The 20,008-nt window shown below is 44.4% G+C and overlaps 2 protein-coding genes across 3 annotated transcripts in view; one reads left to right on the top strand and one right to left on the bottom strand.

The window, feature by feature from the left end:
* Positions 1 to 4,183: 4,183 nt before the first annotated feature.
* On the bottom strand, positions 4,184 to 14,547 carry NOL8 (nucleolar protein 8). The gene is made up of 17 exons (XM_083869717.1): positions 14,486 to 14,547; positions 13,886 to 14,063; positions 13,680 to 13,742; positions 12,852 to 12,930; positions 12,441 to 12,588; positions 11,513 to 11,581; positions 9,311 to 11,218; positions 8,916 to 9,032; positions 8,468 to 8,587; positions 8,069 to 8,153; positions 7,577 to 7,721; positions 6,981 to 7,064; positions 6,158 to 6,432; positions 5,870 to 5,996; positions 5,360 to 5,430; positions 4,565 to 4,647; positions 4,184 to 4,251 (listed from the first exon to the last, which is right to left on the bottom strand). The coding sequence occupies exons 2-17, from the start codon at positions 14,022 to 14,024 to the stop codon at positions 4,198 to 4,200; spliced, it is 3,567 nt and encodes a 1,188-aa protein (XP_083725843.1). The 5' UTR covers positions 14,025 to 14,063; positions 14,486 to 14,547; the 3' UTR covers positions 4,184 to 4,197.
* Positions 14,548 to 14,673: 126 nt separating this feature from the next.
* CENPP (centromere protein P) overlaps positions 14,674 to 20,008 on the top strand; it is a 114,914-nt gene continuing 109,579 nt past the window's right edge. Inside the window, exons 1-5 of one of the 2 annotated variants that reach the window (XM_083869522.1) lie at positions 14,677 to 14,775; positions 15,201 to 15,469; positions 16,583 to 16,737; positions 17,169 to 17,314; positions 17,665 to 17,753. In XM_083869522.1, the coding sequence (XP_083725648.1) occupies positions 16,601 to 16,737; positions 17,169 to 17,314; positions 17,665 to 17,753 (372 nt within the window). In that variant the 5' untranslated portion in view covers positions 14,677 to 14,775; positions 15,201 to 15,469; positions 16,583 to 16,600. Of the gene's footprint in view, positions 14,776 to 15,200; positions 15,470 to 16,582; positions 16,738 to 17,168; positions 17,315 to 17,664; positions 17,754 to 20,008 lie in introns of both variants that reach the window. The other variant, XM_083869523.1, reaches the window with a different exon arrangement.

Genomic DNA, 20,008 nt, shown 5'->3' with positions numbered 1-20,008 from the left:
ACTTCCAAATCATCCGACTAAAAGCAGATTCAAGTGGCCCCTCACCCAACTAGTTTGGGAAAAGAAGTTTTTGGAAAAGAGTGGAAATAAATTGTACATTTAACCAGCAAAGTATTCATGAGCATAAAAAATGAATTATATTAAACAATAAAACCACTCGCTGTTTTGAAGAGATGGTGAATTCAGAAAATCCTTTTTGTGGGGTGTAGCTTGACTTGCTCAGTCTCTTACCAGTCCCTCCTGTGCTGAAAAATGCCACGTCCTGGACCCCGATGGGACACAAGGGTGATCTCCTGGTGTTTTTCTGGGTTTGCCTCAAAGACTTTGTTTACATACAGCTAGGGAACTGGTTCTTGTAACATACAGAGATGTAGTGGTTTCCCTGACTGGACATCACAACATGACCTAATACACTTCCAGTCTACTAGAAAACCTTTTGTTGCTGGGCAATTACAAAGCTTCAAGCTCTTCTAGATGCTTTCCCCTGTGCAATTTCATGAGGTCCCTCTCTGTTAAACTCTTGAGCCTGTCCACATCTCACTGAAGGGCAGCACAGACTTGTGGTGCACCAGTCCCTGCTCCTGTTTCTGTGCCACCAGCAAACATGCTGAGAGAGTGCTCCATCCCTTCAGCCAGGTCACCATAGAATAAGGCAAACAAGGCCGGCCCCAGCACAGCCTCCTGAGATCATAACCCTCTGAGTTTGGAGCTCCACTGTCCATTTCTCTACCTCATTGTCCCTGAGCTGCCACAGGAGCATGTTATGGGAGGCAGAGACAAAGTCTTGCTGAAGTCCCAGCTGACAACAGCCACTGATCTCTCCTCACAAACCCAGTCAGTCATTGCAGCAGAGGTAGTTATCGGATTGGTCAAGCATGGTTTTCCCTTTCTGTTATTCCCCAGGCTTAGAGATGCCATCCAGGAGGGGCAGTTCTGTCACTTTCTGGGGATGCAGGTGAGGCTCATGTGCTTGTAGCTTCCTGGCTCCTTCTTGCTGCCCTTTTGGAAGACTGATGTTGGCTTTCCTCTACTGCTCATGCCTGTCTCCTGGGGCATCACCTGGCAGAGTGCCCTGTGCCAGGGGGAGGAGCAGAGATTTCCCTTGCCCACAAAAGGGAACGCTGGGCTCAGGCCGTGTGTCAGTGTGACCTGACAACGGTAGGACAAGGCAGGGCAGGGCTGTGGCTGCCCAGGGACCATAGGGGCCCCACACCTCGGGGCTCTGGGCCTGTGCTGCAGGCTCACCTACCTCTCCCTTCCCAGAATCAGTGGAGGAACATCCAGAGCAGACAGCAGTGTTCCTCGACACCACAACGGGAGGACAAGGCGGACAGGAGCAGGGCTCACACAGGGCTGTTATAAACGCAACGGCAAAAATGGGATTAACAAAGAAACAATTTATTAATAAAACAATCCCAATCACCGATAAAAAGAGAAAACCACAAAAGGATTCACACCGCAGCGCCGGGTGGAAGAGAAGACCGCACTCAAAAGCACGGTTTTCCCAAATCCACACGGAGCAGGTCGCAGCTCGGGGTTTTATAGGGGTTTTCATGTCCCGAGGCGGAACAGGTGCCCAGGATAGTCCAAATAGTCCAAACAATTTTCGGATGGGCTTCCCGGATTTGTCGGACTCTGCAGACTGTATTCCGGGAAGATCCTTTCACATGCGGATGGAGCTCGCTGGCCCATGTTTATTTCAATGTGTATTCCTCGGCAGAGAATTCTCTTTTTCGTTCGGAGAGGAATTTCTCTGTCCGTTCAGAGAGGAATTTCTCTGTCTGGGTGCGATGCCGATTCTTATCTGGGTTGGCTAGTGTCTTTGTTTCTCGTAATGGTCCTTGTCCTGTTCTCTTTGTCTCAGGACTGAGGACGGTGGAAACCTGGCAGGGGAATAGTTTCTACAGACCATACCTTTTTATATTAACACCAATCTAACATATCTTGCTATATTCTTTTATCACGAATTTTTACCCAATGTTACATTTATCACAGGGCTGACCAGGGAGTAGTGCCCTCGTGGCTCTGGGCCTGTTCTGCAAACTCCCCACACTCTTCTTTCTCCCGCAGAGAGAGGGGACCAGCACCTGGGGGAGACCGCGGTGTTCCTGCACAGGGACTGACCCCTGGCAGCCACCATGTGTGACAGTGTTATAAACAACTCAAACCCTGAGCAGGAATTAGTAAATAAAATTTAATTAGAAGCCATTAAAATTACAAAGTAAAGGGGGACAGCTCTGGGGGCATAGTGAGACTTTTTCTGCTCACCAGAGGCTCAGGCTCACAAAATGGCATCTCTGCTTTTTATATATCTGAGATTGCATAAGGATCATTAATATTCATGAGCAGTCCTTATATGTCTTTTCCAGTACCTCCCACAGTCTGTGGCTTCATCCTTTTATGTAAACGTGACTCCTCCCAAGGTCTGTCAGTCAGTTCTTCCATGCCTTTCGTTGGTGGAGCTCTTATTCTATCTTGATTGGGGGTGCAATGTTACCCTGCAGTGCTCAACAAGTATCTCCCACTCCCTGCTGCCTCTTGCAAGAGGCAAGTATATGCCCTCCTCCACATTTTTACAGCCTTGTCAGCCAGAGCTGCCAGGCAGTAACCACAGGAGAGGAGGGGAGGATTGAAGGGAGAACAGAAAAGGGCTCAAAACCATACTGGGACATGTACATGTCAGAAGAACTGCAACCCCAACAGAACTTCTCCCTACCAGATTCGAAAATTCTTCCTCATTTGCATGAGTCAATCACCACACCTTAACATCATTTCAGTCTTCCCTTTATCCTTTTGCACACCTTCATTTTCTTTTGCTTTCAATCCTATGGTTTCCCTCTGGTGTTTTAAATCAGGTGTTTGTAGTATTTTGCTACCTTGTGGTGCCACTGTCTTGATCCACTGAAATGGCCAAGCAGTGCTGGTCTGTCAGCAGGTCCCACCCGAGGCTCCTGCTGGTGTCCCCAGGGCAGCCGGGGCAGGAGTGACTCCATCTGATCCTGCCGGGCTGGGGACACTGCTGTGGTCTGGCCCGGGGTGGGGGGCTGTGACCTTCCTGCTTGGCCTTAGACCCTGCAGTCCTGAGCCAGAGTTCAGTGGCCCCAGGCTGACCAGTCAGTCAGCCTTCCCACGGTTCCACAGAATCCAAGGCCATCAGGCCAGCTCTGGCAGCCCAGTGCCATCGGGTTTCTCTCCCCACTCTCGGCTGCCAGACACCAGCAAGTGCAGCAGCACCCAGGATGCAGCATTGGAGTGTTCTCCAGTTTTCCTTGCCAGAGAGCAGCAGCTCCAGCCCACTGACAGCCACCATGTGTGACAGGAAGCAGGAGGCCCCTGATGCCAGGGAGCCAGGTGAGGGCAAAGCAGCTCTGCCACAGCCTGGGCCTGGGGCTGTCAGGGCAGACAACATGGGGCCCAGAGCAGAGGCACAGGGAGGCAGGAGCTGCTCAGCCATGCCAGGACTGGGAGCCTCCTTCCTGCCCCGGTGGGGCTCAGCTGGGCCAGGGGCCAGCTGTTGGGGCACCTGTGCCCGCAATGGGCCCTGCTCTCCAAGGCCTCCAGAGAGCATCAGCCAGGCAGGCAGGCAGGGACAGAGCAGCCCTGGGGGCGATGCTGCAGGCTAAGAGCCCCGCAGAGGTGCTGATGCCTGGTGCCATTGGCTCTGTTCCCTGCAGCATGCATGCTGTGTCGCCGTGCAGAGGCTGACCCCTGTGCTTCCCCAGGCCCTGGCAACTGCTTCTGTGTTGCTTCTGTCCTGCCCAGGGCACCCACAGGTTCTGCTTGAGCCTGACACAGACCAGAGCCAGCTGGGATGTGACAGCTCTGCTGCTCTGGGCATGGCTGTCAGGGAAAGCAGCTGGATATGCTCCTGGGCTGGGGGCAGTGCCCTGGCTGGGGCTTGGCAGAGCCTGTGTGCTCCTGGGGACACTGCTCTGGCCTGCCCCAAGCCTTCCTGCTCTTACAGCCACCAAGGATGAGCCAGAGCTCAGTGGCCCCAGCCTGACCAGACAGGCAGGATCGGAGCCTTCCTGTGGCTCCGCAGAACCCAAGACCATCAGCCCCAGCTTGGAAACACTGCCTAACAGGGTTTGCCAATGTTTTCTTCTGTTAGATCTTTGAAAGGATTTTAAAAGTAAATTTGTTTGGTAACTTCTTCAAGGAAGAAACAGGAGACACTTCTGATCTGTAAAAGAAAATTTATTGCTTTGCTCTCACTTTTCTTTTGGCATCCTTGTGCTTCTTCCGACATTCCTGAAAATAGTGAAAATCCAACATAGTATGAGGAGATGTCTCTGAATTCACTGTTTATTTCAAACACTTTCTTTACATATAGTTAAGCAGCTGCTCCTCTGACATAACAGATGTAGTGGTTTCCCTGACTGGACATCACAACATGATGTCATACACACCAGTATACAAAAAACCTTTTGTTCCCTGGTAGATACAAAATTTCAGGCTCTGCTCTAGGTCCTGAATTATTTTTCCATGCACATTCATAGCCATATTCCCTCCTCATGCTCAGCTTTCAGCCACAGTTACCAGGGAACAGACTTAACCTACTCACCTCAAGCAATGATCTACGTCTGTCTTCCCAACTCTCTTTTTCTTCACTGAGGTCTGTTGATCTACAAAATAACTTTGGGCCCTCTGCACAAAACAAAGAACCAATTAATACAGGGTTAAACATTTCTGATTATGCTGCTGCTTCTAACAATCATGGACAACACAGCAAAAAAGTCAGAAGCTCTGTTTTTCACACCCTTCCTATTCTCTTGCCCCTCACCACATGTTGGTTCCAACAGAAATGTTCTGTACTGCAGCCTGGTGCACTAAGAAAAATGAAAGGCAGCAGCAGTTTTCCTGAACACGCTAAAATCCAAATTGCAGTGAAATAGCAGCTGTTTCATTAAAAGCTCAGAACCAAGATCCCACATCTTCCCCCAGAAGCTGATGCCAGCTAAAGACTGAGATCTCTGTTTTAACACATCCCCTGTAAATCAGATAGGCTGAAAGACGGCAGTACACTAAGATTTCATATGTGCCTGAAAGGATCCAAAAGGTCTAGGTAACCTGTCAAGTGACTATTTTTTTTGTAAGCTCCAAAAGTCCAGATACCTATTAAGCAATTATCTGGGAAAAGAAAAAAAAAAAAAAAAAAAAAAAGCCTGAAAGCCACTCAGCCTTTATTTTACAGGACTTTCTCACAGGATTTTACCACAACTTAGACCACAAATAAGGATGGCAAATTTTGACTGCAAAACATTCATAACCAGGCAGCATTTTTTCCTCCTTACTGAATTCCAGTAAGGGTTTAAAAGGTAAAAAAAACACAAAAGGGGATGAAAAAGTTCTGTTGTACCTCTTAGGCGTTCATCATCTTTGGAGAAGAAGAAAGTTCTAGCTTTTTCTGTGCGTGGTAAAGAAAGAAACCTAGACAAGGACAAAGGGATTTTAGCATCCTAAAAGGTACTGTCAAATTGCATGAACATGAGTTAAAGCTGTAGTGCTTCAGAGAAATGGTATACATTGAAGAGCTTTATTCCACAGTATAGAGCCTTCTATCAAAAGCTCCACTTTTTAACAGAAAACTGACTCTGTCTTTGGCTTTTGGCCAAACTCAGTTTGGGGTGGGTCAAACCAAAACGACCCAATTAATTTGTTGTGCTCAACTTCTCTCTTTTCATATTCAACTTCACATCAAATAGGCTGCTGGGAGCTTTGACTGTGCAGCACAAATGGTTTTCCAAGACGACTTTCACTGCTCACAGGTGTGCAATGTCAGTTTCCCATTTCCTGAGTACTGCTATTAATACTCCCACAGCATCCAACTACAACAGCCAAGTAGACAACAAACACAAATGGAACTTGCATTTCTTGGTCCTTTTCAATATCTGACGTCTCAGGCTCATCATCACCCTCAGAACTGCTGTCTTGGAAACGTGGATCCTCTTGCCACGTGACTTTTACTGGTTTTATTGTTTCAAGTACGTAAGGCTCTGCAATAACAGCACCAAAAAAGAAAAAAAGACAAAACCAGATTATTCTTCTAGTTGTCAATAAAAATTCCTCCTTTCAAGTGTAATACTGGAGAAGACAGACTTAAGAAAGACAGAATGTTCACTTTGTTCTAGGGATCTCTTACCCATTCAACTGTTACCTTGTTTGTTGCCCAACTCCTCTGTGTCTCCAAAGAAGGAAAACTTGAAAGTACTTGACTCCTGAGCTACGTCATTCTCAGGCAAAGGTCCCAAATGGTCATCTGGGGCCAAGTCCTGAACATCCTCTTTGTCCCAGGGTATTTCCTCAGTCTTTTCTGGTTTGTTCTTTGAAGATCCAAACAAGTCTTTGAAATCAGCTGCAATATCGTAATAGATTTCTTCAGACACTTGAGGTGGTGCCTCACTCTCTTCTTTCTTCTTCTTTTTGGCTTTACTGAAATGAGATTGTTCAAGGATCAGCACAGCACATGTCCTTTTCAAAGACAGCTTCCCCAAGAGCCACCTGGCTCTTCATGTCTCCCTGCACATATCCAAGCTAAGAAGTGGTTCACATTCAAGGGTAAGCAGTGGGGAAACATCTGAGGTTGGAGTCTACAGGCAGGAATGAGTGTCCTGCCTTTAATTAGCTACATCCTTAAGTGACTTTTCACTTAATATGTGGTAACACAGAAATCAAGGTATTTAGCACAGATTTCTTATGCTTTTCCCACAGACTTGCAAATCTCAAGATCCCCGAATTGACCTTTCTCACCTTCAGTGAGGCCAGAAAATGGCATGCAGAAAACAGATGGACTAGAAAGTAAAGATGACACTACATGCTGGTTTTACTGCTCACAGTTCCTACTATATCTTGATTTTAGCCATAGAGAGAAATAAATTAAAACCAGAGCAATCTGCATAGTTTCAAACTCAGTCTGCTGCTATAACCATCTTTCCATGGGAAGAAACACCACAATTACAGTTACCAAGCTGTAACACTACCTCTCCTTTTCTGGAGCACTTGGTTTCCTTTCAAAAACGGCATGGTCCTCTCGTGTTGGATCGTAACGGAGGGCATTAATGTCTCTATAAAAATAGAAAAGAAACACCATTGTACTTTTTAAATACCAAACTGAAAGCTACCTAAAACTTGTACAGTCAGACTGAAATTTACATTGGTTTCTTTACCAAAAAAGCTCCAAATCAACCCAAAATGTTACTGGCAGTTAGAAAGCACCCTCTGGTCGGTGTCTGGGTCAGAAAACATATAAGCAGATGTGGATTTAATCAAATTGTGATGTTTCAGATAAAACATAGCCCTCATTTGTGTGTTACGCAGTGAGTTTATACCTGCACCTGATAATCTTCTGAGAAGCTACATAAATACAGCTATCCATATAAATGTGGATATTTCTTCTAGTACCAAACACTGCATAGATTCAAACAGTCCAAAGGAGCGAAATACCCAAAACAACACACAAGAACCCTTTATGCCCATCTTCCAAAATTCAAAGATTTCAGGGTCTTTCAGCTTCCTTCCTAAAAAAAACCTTAGCCTTCCTAAACCTCCTTCTTTACTGATAGTGGATGATTCATACTTGAATTTCTTCGCACTCATGGCTGTTTTATTTGGCTTAGGCTGCTCCAGGTTGATATTCAGGAGGCTTCCCAGTATTTGCAGATTTTTCTTTTTCTCTGCAGCAAGCTCCTCTTCTTCATCTGCCTTCAGGCTTTTTGTCTCTGCTAAGAGAAAAATAAATACATTCTATTTTCTCTGCTAAGCCTGTACTGTGGCATGCATAATATTTACTACAGTACTAGAAGAGCTCACATCTATGAACACATCACTTCCTTTATCTTGAAGCTACTTAAAGGTTTTCTGCCTTGCACTGTAGAAAACCTTTCATTAGAAATGTCACAGTCATCGACTGAATGGCAAAGTCAGAGCATTTAATTTAACCCATTCCCTGCCTGCATCACACAACTGTGCAACTCCCCTGCCACTGACAGATGCTCTACACAAGATCCCAGTAAAGCAAGAAAGGCTGTTGGAAGGCTCTGTGGCTGCCAGGAAACGTGATCAGCTTTACCTTCCTCCTCACTGTCACTCTCAAGGAACCGAGCATCCATGCGGAACCTCTCATCGGTGCCAAAGCGGGATTGCAGCTGCAGCAGCTGAACAAATCAAACAGATGCTAGTAAGAACTGGAGAAGAAAACTATCATTCAGGAACCTTTTTTTTTACTATAACATGCTCTTTACCTTTAGCTTTTGCTGCCTTTCCCAGTAATTTCTTTGTATACAAAGACTAAAATGTCAGAGAAACTCTTCCCACTCCCCACACCTCACAATATGTCCTTCCCTGAAGGGAATTCTATTTTAAGTTCATAGAAATCATATTCAGCAAGAAGGAAGACACAGGTTATGTTCTTCTGAAGTGGTGTTATGGAGCCCTAGAGGAAATAAGTTACAGTAATGGCTTCACTCACTTTTTCACCAGCTTTGCCTTCAAACTGGGGCTTAATTTTGAATCGCTCATCATCCGTGTCCTCTTGTTCATCCTCACTGCTATCAAACAGTTTGCCTGAAGGTTTGGGAGCTGATTTATCCTTTGTTACACAAACAGAAAAGAAGAGAAAAGCAGCTGTTCACCTAAGTTTGAGAATGTCAATCAGTACCAACTTTGTTCATGTGCTCTCGAGTTTAGCTGAAAAAGCAGATTTCTTGCATAACCAGCTCCCTTCCTGATCCATTTGCTTCAAGTCTTACCTTGTCCACACACCTTCTACAATTCTGCTTTACAGTTATGACTATTCAGATTTACCATAATCAAAACACCCATGCAAAGGGAAACTCAGGTGTTAGGAGTTCAGTATAAAAATTCAACTTTCTGATTACATCATACTGATTTATTGATTTTTTCCCAGTAACACTTACCTCTCCATGTGCATTTCCCAAATTTGCATCTTTTATCAACTTCTCATCCACTTCAGCATTGTCTTCCACATCGGAATCGAATATGATGTGTTTGTGCTGTCCTGCTGGCTGCCTATCCTGGGAAAGAGTCAACTGTCAAACACATCAAATACCTGCTGCACTCAGACATGACTATCTGAAAGATATTTTCATGACACAAAAAAAGGAATCTGCTATTCCTCTTGCAACTCTACAGGTATTCCAGGGAGGAGATATGCAGCGTTTTGTATACTCTCAAAAGATGACTGGCAATGTCATCAGAAATTCCAGACTATGATTTTAAAACATCTTACTCCACATGTATCTATTACCCTCTTCCTTGTACTGTAGACTATTCAGGTAGAAATTGTAATTACCAGATTTGAAAGAGCTCCTTGAATGAGTTTCTTCTGTAATTCCCTCTCTCTGTGTCTCTCTTCCAGAGCTGCCAGCCTCCTCTGGTTGTCCTGGAGCTGCTTCTCTGTTGTACTGGGCTCCTTTGAGGCAGCAGCAGGAAGACAAAGCTCCTTATCTTCCAGAAGGCTTGTGTTCTCATTCCCACCTTTACTACCTTCACACTCTGGACTTTTTTTGCTTCTATTCCTCTTTAATGTTTTGGAAAGCAGTTTTGGGCTCTTCAGCTGCTGTTTAACGTGCTGGGCCCCTGCAGCATCACTGTCCATGTCACTGCTCCTACCACCCTGATCAGTACTGGCAGCAGCAGCTCCATGCTCCGAAATTTGGTCTTGTAGAGAACTCACACCTTTGTTCTTCCCTTGCAAGTGAGGCTTGGAACCAGGCTGAAGTCTGCAACCTGCTGAGGAAGCAGCAGCTGACAGCTCCTCGTGCTGTTCACAAGGCACTTTGTGTCTCTTTTTGCTGCTGACTTCAGGTGAACACAAGGGATGGTTCTTTGGCTGATTTTTAGATGACTCCTCCCCACTACAAGATGTACAAGCTTCAAGTCCCAAATCTACAGACTTCTTCTTTAACCCAGTGCTGTCCTTACTTAACTCTTTTACACAAAGGGACCCCATTCCTCTGAAGGGCTGATATTTCAAGTGGGAATTATTTTGTCCCTTGGAGCTTTCCTCAACAGCATCCTCCTCCCCTGCTAAAATATCAGCCAGCACATCTTCAGGACAGATGGGGGGTTTTTTAGCTTTTTTTTTTGCAGGGTGAACTTTAGAAAGTTTTGATTTATTTACAGTATTATTCTTGGGATTATCTTCAACACTGGACTGACAAGGATTCTGTTCAGTGCCTGACCCCTCTGCAGATGTCTCAGTGTTTTCTGTAGCCAATGCTTTTAAGTCATCCAAGGTGAGGTCTAAGCGGTAACAGTTTTGCATCATGGACTCGTAATCAGAGCTGATTTCAGACTCCCCTTTCTCAGACTCTGAACAAGAGCTGTCACTATCCCGTGTCTCTGTTGTACTGTTGGCTGCTGTGCTCTGCAAGGCAGCAATTCTGCATTTTTTAATTTTCCTTTTCCTTTCAATGTGTTCTTCTTTTAAACTGCAAGTTTTCAGTGAGGAGCCATTTACCAAACCACTTTTTTTTTTAGCTAATATTTCTTTATTTTTTACCTTCCCCTGTTTAGAGTCTTCTTGAGTTTTACTTTCAGCAATAATTTCATCTGTATCTGCTGAATTATAACCATTATCACACTCCACAGTCTCTTTGTTACCTCCTTTGGTAGTTTTCTTCATGGCATCCAAATTGCTTAAGGACCAGTGGCTACTGTATTTTAATTCGAAATTATCCCCAACAATTTCCAAGTGCTCACCTTCAGTCTCAACATTTTCAGCTTTCTGTCTTTCAGTCTCTTTCTTTACCATTGCTCTGATGTCCTCTTCAGAATCAATGTCACTGTCAGAAACACTGGTGTTATTTTTGGCTGTAACTCTACCAGCACTGCTTTGATCCGATAATAAACCTCTCCTTGATATTTTCCCATCCAGTCTCCTTGCTGGAGGCAATTCCAGCTCCTCACTGGGTTCGGGGTTTGATCTTTGGCCGAGCTGTGGTGAGTCCATGTGATCTGGATGTGTTTCTGGGCACCCAGAGGCCAGGGCTGCTCCATTCAGGGCCTCCCTGCCCAGCTGCCTCCGTTTCTGCGGCGGTTTCTTCACCCCAGGGAATTCCCCCGGGCGTTTCCTGGCCGGGTTGTCGTCCCCCCCTGCCAGGCTCCAGGTGAGCTGGGACACAGGAGCTGCCTGGGCCAGGTCTGCCTCCAGCCTCCTCAGGTTGTGGCAGTACTTGGAGGGGTCATATTTCACCACGTTAGTCTGAGTTAAGGACTGGAAAGACCCCAATGCTTTCAGTGGGCTCAGGGCTTTATCAACAGGCTGAACTCTGCACAGAATCCTTTCCCCATGTCATCACCATGAGCCTTAAAGCAACTGAGGGCAGTAGAAAACAACTCTTCAAGTCACACAAACTTACTGCAGGATTTACCCGGGGATTCAGTAAATTAAGCCTGACAGAGGAGCAGAAATTAGGACTGTCAAGCAACTCTTTTTCTATATGACAAAAGAAGGAAGGGAATTGTGTTCAAAGCCAAGCGAAAAGGATATTTTATTTTTTTGTTGATTCCTCAGGTGCAGGATAGGCAAGACTCTGCCGAATTTTCCAACAACCCATTTCTATAAGAAAAGAAAAATAATCAGAAATAATTAGAAAATAATCAGAAAAGCCCCAGAGACTGAAAGTGACTCTGGAATAAAACAAATGCTTATTCTTGAATAACAGAAATACTAATAAAGAACCACATGTGGCTAATTCTTTTTTCTTTATTCTCTCTAATCAGCCTTACTATGCAACTTGGCCACTCTCCTTCTCAAAATCAAAACAAACCAAAGCCAACCAAAAAACTGAATTTCAACAATCTACAAATGAAGAGTGATAACAAAGAACTAAATTTCTTTGCAAGTGCAGTTTTTAATACAGGCTTTCTGGTTTATGAGTTAAGAGTGGTACCTACAAAAACAGGATCACTATTATTTTGCTCTTTTTCCCTTTCTCACAAAAAAAACCTCAAAAATCCCTCCAAAACCACTCTGTGTTTAGCAAACAGTTTTGAAATCTTTGTAGCAAATATAAATTTTGTTGCCTAAATTTGCACATCAAGTGACTTTATTCTTACTTTTTTAAGCATTTGCAGATGCTGATCCTGTCCTGAAGGCCAACCCAGGCACCAAAAGGTATGTGGTGCACAGAAATAAGTCACACATTCCCTTTACAAGCTTTAGGGGTGACACAACCATATTCCAAATATAAATGTGGAACAAAGCAAGTTCCTCATTTCACATGGCAAGAGTGGACAGTATGATTGTGCTTATTTAATAATTAATATAATTATTAAATAACAATATATAATATACAATAATAATTTAATAATAATTTAGATTTAATAATACATAAAGCATAAATCTAGCATGAATTTAGATGCAATGAGTTTGCTTTTTGCTGTTTTATTTCTCTTATACCTCTACCCCACCATACCTTATGATCTGGCACCTCTGTACCTGGTACTGCTTTCATGTGGAAGTCCACAACTCCTGTCTTCTTCAGTGATTCCAGTAGACACATTTGGTCATTTCTCTGTGGCTTTTCTTTCTGCAGCTTTGCTTCCTCCCTCTCTGTGGCCAGCCTGTGCCAGAAAGCAGATCACACATGGAGAAAGAACTGGAGCTGACAGAACAGCAACCACTCACCACTCAGGGAATTAACACCCACCACCTTTGAGGGAATATTAATGCAAATGCAGCATCAAACATAAATCAACAGCCCACAGAGTTTATAAAACTGAAACAGTAAGAGTGCACAAGATGGAAGTATAGCAATGAGATTATCAGATAAGCAGAAAAAATGTAGTTTTAGCAATAACATACATTGGAAAAGATTGGTTTCTACCTGTGCAAAAAGCTTTCTTTGGCCAACTCAATTTGCAGTGTCCCCCCTTTCCATTTGGTTTTATTTAAAATTGACATGCCTGCAAAATAGAGATGGGAAATGAGTATTTTCTACATTAAAAAAGCACATGAGAGACTTCACTAGGCCTCCTTCTCTGACAGCCTGAGGCTCCCTCAGCGTGACCTTATACCTGACTGCTCACTTGGGTTAGGGCTGTATCTGAAAGGGCCAATACCCAAATCTTAAACATGAAGGTTTACAGCCAAAACTGAAGTTCTCACTTCAAACGTGCCTAAGGCAGCACTCCCAGAGCCAGGGGCACACTGCAAAAGAAGCTCTTCTTCTGTGTTTCCCCTTGCATAATCCAGTTTCACTGTTTTATAGACCTGATGAAAGATTTGAAGCACACTTCCTTTCCATTAAAGGCTTAGAACAAACAAACAGGGTGCCCAGAGAAGCTGTGGCTGCCCCTGGATCCCTGGAAGTGTCCCAGGCCAGGCTGGATGGGGCTTGGAGCAGCCTGGGACAATGGAAAGTGTCCCTGCCACAGCAATAAGATGATCATTAAGGTCTTTTCCAAGCCAGACCCTTCTGTGAGTCTCTGAAACTCACAAATCCCCTCCTTCAGTCACAAGGATATCACAGCAATTTCTGAGAACTTCAGCAAAGCAGTTTCCATAAAGCTGCAGCTTAAAGAAAATAAAATCAACTTGATAAGGGAATGAAAGAGGCTTTGCTGTGATCACAGCTGGATGTGACAACATGAGATGAGTTATCAGCAATGTAACCTGGCTCAAAAAGGTAACTAAGAAAAAAAAAAGTACTTACACTTTTTCAGATCTGCTTCAGAAATGTTAACACTGATGTAAGCAAAAGTTTTCGTCGGATTCCCTGATCAATGACAAAAAATTAAGTTAACTTTTCTGTAGTTATATCATTTTCTTTAAAGCTGAAGTGCCTCTAAAGCAAAAATCCCATTTCATGCTCCAAATAGCAAAGCAAGGAACTTTTAAAAGACGAAAGAAAATTGTTACCCTCATCGTCTTTTCTGGTAATAATCTCTGCCTCCAAAACACGCCCAAACTTGCCAAATCTTTCTTCCAGCTCAGCCCTGGAAACCGTATGGCCAAGCCCTCCAACATACAAACGTTTGAAAACCTGTTCCTTCTCCATGCTGCCAAGTCAAAGATCCAGAACACGCACTCTGTTCCTCTGCAAGGAGACAAACAGTTCAGTGACACTCACGGAAATTAACGTGATTAAAATAACGAATTAGGGACAAATTAGCGCGTTAGAAAGCCACGAAGACCCTTACGAGCAGAGCACTCTTTTGATTTGCAGCAGGTAACACTCTCTGTTCCGGGGCAGGGACAGCACAGCAGGGTTCAGGCGCTGGGGTTTTTTTTAAAACCCTGAACCATAACAACTGTATGCGCGAGAATAAGCGCAAATGGCTCTTTACAATATAACCCAAGGGTTCCCTATGGAGGGAACGCGAGCCGCGAGCCCAACCCTCCTCTCCCCGAGAGATACGGAGGGAACCCCGGGCCTGAGGGAACCCCGGGCCTGAGGGAGCCCCGGGCCTGAGGGAGCCCCGGCCCCGCCGCCCCCGGGGTGCCCCGGCCCGTCCTCACCGCCGCCATGTGCGAGCCTCGAGCGCCAGCACCTTCCCTTCCCCCCCGCAACTCTTTCCAGCCCTCACTCGGTAAAAAGCGTTCCGCCTCCTGGTGCCGCTGGTTTCCGATCGGCTGCTCGCCTCTGCTGGGTTCCTGTTTCCGGTCGGTCAAGTGTGGCGGGAGCACGGGGGCTGGGCCCTGTGACGGCGGCCGCTTTGAACGTGACTAACCAGGAAGAAAAGCCAGGGGTGTTTTTCGGAAGACGCGAGCAGAAGTTAACGCGAACAAGGGAACAGCCGACAAAGCAAGTGGGTTTTTTTTTCCTTTCTTTATAATAAAGAACTGGGGAATTATCCCCCAGCGCTCTGTTGTTTGACAGAGAGGAGACAGAAGGCGCGGCCGGCGCCCCCCCCTCGGGGGCAGCAGTGGTAGCGCCCAGGCTCGTGGGGAGGCGCGCGGTTCGAAAAGCGCGGGGCGCGCGCGCCGGGTCTGAGCGCTCCTTCCCCTCAGCGCCGCCCCCTCACTGCCCTTCCCGCAGCCCCGACCGGCCCCGCTCCCCTTCCCCTCGGCCCCTTCCCCTCAGCGCCGACCCCTCACTGCCCTTCCCGCAGCCCCGACCGGCCCCGCTCCCCTTCCCCTCGGCCCCTTCCCCTGACCGCTCACTGCGCTCCCCTCAGCTCCGGCCCCTCACTGCCCTTCCTCCTCAGCGCCAGTCCCTCCGCTGCTCCCTCAGGGCCAGGTGTCCGCGGCTGTGGCGGCTGTTGGGGCTTCCAGGGCTCCGGGTTGCGCTGCTTGGGTCCCCGTTCCGCTCCCGGGCCATCTCTGTCACCTGCGGGCCCGGCGCGGGCCGGCCCCGGCTCCTCAGCACCGCCCTGCGGGGTCTGAAGGTCCGCAGGGGAGCCGCGGGCACGGGACAGTTCGGTTCTCACGAACGCTCCAAAGCGCCTCCCGGCTCCTCTTGTGGCGGCATAAAGTCAAATACTCGGCGGTGTGAACAGGCAGGTATGTAGAAGTGTGAAAGATGTGCTGTTAATGCACAAATATTTATAAATATATACACGTGCGATATGTAAGAGAAGTGTTTATGAAAGTGTTTGTTTTTTGTGGTTTTTTTTTTTTACTTGATTAAAGAGTAGGGTTTTTTTTTTTAGATATAAAATCTTTGAAGTCATAATTAGCGTTTGAGTCTTCTGCAGCCTAGTGAAATCCTTGAGTTTAAGTAGCTGTAAGCAGTTTATGTTTTCTGTTAAAAGAGTGATCAGCTGGCCTGGGGTAACGTTCTGGCTGTTGTGATGTTTGTCTTTTTCACACCGGACTCTTTATTATGACTGTGACTTTCTTCACTGTATCCAGTTCAAAAAAATCTGGTGCTGACTGGATGATTATTTAATTGCATATACTTCCTTTATTCATTAAGCACGTTTTTAATGGAAAGCGTGCTTTCAATGTTGTTTCCTTATGTGTGTTATAAAGGCACTGCTTCCTATGAAATGAATGAATAAAATCCTGTTTTCCCCTCATCCCCTTTTACAGAAGGATGTTAAAGTGGAACTTGCACATAGAGTAGAGGTGATTTAAAAACACACAAAATTAAATGTTGGGGTTTTCCTGGTCAAAAATATTAGCACATTAGTTTTGAGCTGCATAATACCTTCTACAGCCTTCTGAATGTGTTGCAGCTAGGCTGAACATCAGATTACTATTTTTCCTGAAAAACTGAGGTTTACTTTTTAAATTATTGGTGAAAGGTCTTTGCAATTTGTGTCTCTTTGCTGCTGTTTGCTCTGAAGGCAAATTGTGTCAGGAGCAGCTGAGCCTCCTCTGCCCAGGTGAGTCATTAGTCAACTGGGCAAAGCTGGTTCCATTTTTGTATCTGAATACAGTTGGTTTTCACCTGTGTAGCAGCTTGTTGTTCTATTACAGCTGGATGCACTCCTGGATCAAATAATAACTAGTTTAAAAGGTTCTTAAAGCCTTTGACTCTATTAGATCCCTGATTTGACTTCTGTCTCTGGAGACTGTGTAGTGCTCTGTGTCTTAAAGCAGTTGCCAAATGTTATATTTGTGGTTGTCCTTGTTTATTCCTGAGAAAAATTCTTATTTTGTTTTATTCAGTAACAGTGATTGTGAGAAATGGATGAGAGCGGTTTCCAAGCTTATGAAGATGAAATCCAGGCACTGCAAGAAGAAATTAGACAGTTGACAGAAGAGTATGAAGACATCAGACAAGAATCCACCTTCTTTTCTGATGAGGAGATACAGAAGGCAATGTATGCCTTTTCTCGTTTGTTAGATAATTAGAATTTCTTTGTTAAAACTGTTTGGAAATAAGCTTTTGCCTCTATGTTATGACTTTCCTTAAACTCTGTGGATAAAATAAGTCACTTAAATGAGTAAAGGCATCTTAGCTTCCTTTCCTTTCACGTTTTTGCATATTTCTCAAAACAGCCACTTGCACCTCCAGACTTGGAATAAAAGCTGTGTCTACTTGGCAGTGAATGGAAAGAGTTTATGTGAGTTAGAACAGTTTACTGTTTTCAACTATGGGATCCAACTTGAAACTTGACTCCTTGGAAACTGATTTGGATCTGAAAACCATCAGATCCCATTACCAGTGCCTTTTATTTAATGATATTGCTGTACTGATATGTTATCTATGGGTATTTTGCCCTTTTGATTTTATGTTTCTTTTCTATTCTAGAAAATCATTCGAAGGAGAAACTAAGGGACATGAATCTCTGTCAGACTTGAAAGCTGAACTTGAAAGTCTAGAAAGAGATCTCTCATTTTTAACGGCATTTACTGGGTTTCATTTCACAAGTCATTCCAAGAAAACGCTGGAAAGAAGTAAGCGGTTTTGTGCCCTTTACTGAGCATACTGGTTGTAGTTCATCTGCAAACCTCTGTTCTAAATTCACTGTTAGGAGAAAGGCATTTACTTTGAAATACAGTAAGATTTGGTTCATTCACAAAATAGTTTCTGAGTAAATATTGTCATTTCCTTGATGGGAAAGTGACAGGCTACTGCTGTTCTTTGCATGGGGGGAAAATGGAGTGAGTTGTTGGAGTTTTTTAACATGTTAAACTTCTTTATGTGAGGAATGGTAACAGTACTTGAAACATGACTAAGGGAAGAAATGTAGTAGTCATTGAATAGAAGTGTAATTGAGCATTTTGTTAATTTGATTTTGTAACAGCTAAAACCAGGACGGTGCAGAAGCACAGAGTATCAGGGAAGTGTCACTCCCTGTCTTTCCAAGTGGAATTCCAGCTTCTGGAAATGCTGGTAAGGGTCAATGTATGGTTAAAAAACAAACTACCAAACAAAACTTCAAATGAACAAATGTCAGTGCTTCCTTTTCCAGCTGAAACCTTCAAGTGTTTAATCTAAGCTTCAGTGGGTTTTTTTAGCTCTTTAACATCTGGACCCAACTTTGGAATTCTGTGTGCATCCAAGCAAGGTAGTTCTGAAGGTCAGGTTTGGTATTCAGCCACAGAATGGTTACCAAAGGATTATTTGGGTTGGAAAAGACCAAGTTCAGCTGTTAACCCAGTACTGCCCAGTCTCTGTCACCTTTCCTTCCCAAAACCTGTTCCCTGCAGGATGCTCTTGCAGACTAACCCTGAGGTGAAGCCCTGGGAGCACTTGGTGTCCTTCAGCTCTGCCAGGGGCCTGCTGGAGCCTCCTCCTCACCCAGCACAGCTCCCATCCCACACAACACTTTCTGTAGTCACATCTCTTATTCTAGAAACTGGAAGATGCCAAATGTTACCTCTCTGGGAGAAACTGAGGAAAAGAGAAAAGATAAAACACTACAAACTTCAGTAGCTCTCTTTGTTGGTTTGGATTTTTTTGTTTTGTTTTGGTTTTTTTTGTTTTGTTTTTTGTCTGTTTGTTTGTTTGTTATATTTTATGTGTGCCTGGTTAATGCAAGTAGTCATTGCAGCACTGCCACAAGTTACACCAATGATTGCAGATTTTCTGGGAGGGAGCGCTTTTGTAAGACTCTGTTCTTAGCACAGAATTCAAGATGTTAAGCAGAGGAAAATAGTTTCTATCCCAGTTTACAATAGTATTTTTGTAACACTGCTATACTTTGTAATGGCATTTCTAACATCAGGAAAGCTTGATTTTTCAGCTCAGCTTTAAAGTTGTTGTTTTGATGGGTTTTTTTAATTTAATGAGATGGGATTTAGAGTGAATAGTAAAGATGTCTTTCCTGTTCTTTAGAAAAGCCATATTATGAATTTGGGAATTGAATATTTAGGTAGCTACACATGGATTTTGTCTTTTGAAACTGCAGGAGTTCAGTTGAATGAGCAACCTCTGAGGTCCATTTGTGACTTAAAACTTGTGATCTTCACAATGCCTCTTTACATTTGCTTGTATAAAACTGCAGTTGGACTGTTTCTCTCTCAGCTGCATCTTCTGCAGTGTGATGACATCTTTTGGTGTTAGTGGGGCTCAGAGGGTGTTGAATTTACTGCCAGTGCTGTTGGTGCTTGGAGCCATTGCTCCACTGAGCGGCAGCACTTGGCTGCCTAATGCCGAAAATTTGGGCTACTTGGAATGCTGATGAGATAGGGAATACCAGGTGTGTATATATATACTTTAAAACCCTCACTTAAGCTGTGAAAGTGTAATTTTGAGCTAATTTTTACCTGGTGTTTTTTTTTGTTTGTTTGTTTGTTGGATGCACATCGTATTCAAAACAACCTGTGCTGACATTAGCATGGACAAAGTAGTGTAGTTATAACCAGTTTCACCTGTCTTGGGGAGTAAAAGGTGTTTTTGGGAAGTGCCCAGCAGGTAACAGGTCTCTTGGTATGCAGTAGAAGATCAGGAATAGTTTTTTCACACTGTTAACTGTAGCTATTTATTCTAGTAGTGAAGTCACAATAGAGTTAACTCAGCTCCATAGTATTAGGTATTAGGAGAGGACATGAGCTTGAAAATTAGCCAAAACAAGTCTAAGCCTTTTGGGAAAGCAATAATTTAAAAAGAGTTTTTTTTCTTGCCCAGAGATTTCCTTTTAAATCTTTTTATTTGGCCCCACAATGGCATTTTGGCACATTAGTTAACCCCCCCATTGGCAAACCAGTCCCTTCAAAAGGTGGCATGTTAGCTTGTGACTGCTGGCAGCTTCTCCACAGCTCCATCCCCCTATTGGACCTTGTGCTCTACACCTAAAATGATTTTTCCTGATGTTATTTAGTACATCCACAAATCTGTGTGTGCCTTGCTTTGCTTTTCCCATCTTTAGTGATGGCAGAATCAGCAGTGCTTCTGTCCAAGCAGCAGAGGGACTGTGAGATGTGTGTGCACTCCTCTCTTGCCATTCCCATTTACTTGTAGTGACTTGGGATAAGGAGTTTAAAATGAGGCATTTCCTCTGATCTTCAAACCGTGATTTTAAGCTTTTTCATTCACTGTTATCTAATCCATTACTTTGGTGTGTTGAAGAATGCATAGAAAAGAGAATTAACTTTTCTTGTGCCTTCATCTCTACTCTGATCACCTTTTCTCATTCTTTAATAGTT

This window comes from Zosterops lateralis (genome assembly GCF_965231275.1).
Source record: "Zosterops lateralis genome assembly, chromosome: 11".
Classification (NCBI taxonomy): domain Eukaryota; kingdom Metazoa; phylum Chordata; class Aves; order Passeriformes; family Zosteropidae; genus Zosterops; species Zosterops lateralis.
This window is presented reverse-complemented; position numbering and strand designations above follow the sequence as displayed.

Bases quoted from the DNA above. Each gene is read 5' to 3' on its own strand.
- NOL8 (XM_083869717.1), bottom strand. From the start codon at position 14,024: ATGGAGAAGGAACAGGTTTTCAAACGTTTGTATGTTGGAGGGCTTGGC. The intron at 13,743-13,885 runs GTAACAATTTTC...GTCATTGATCAG, and splicing joins TACCAGAAAAGACGATGAGG to GGAATCCGACGAAAACTTTT. The intron at 4,648-5,359 runs GTACAACAGAAC...TGTTTTGTGCAG, and splicing joins AGATGATGAACGCCTAAGAG to AGGGCCCAAAGTTATTTTGT.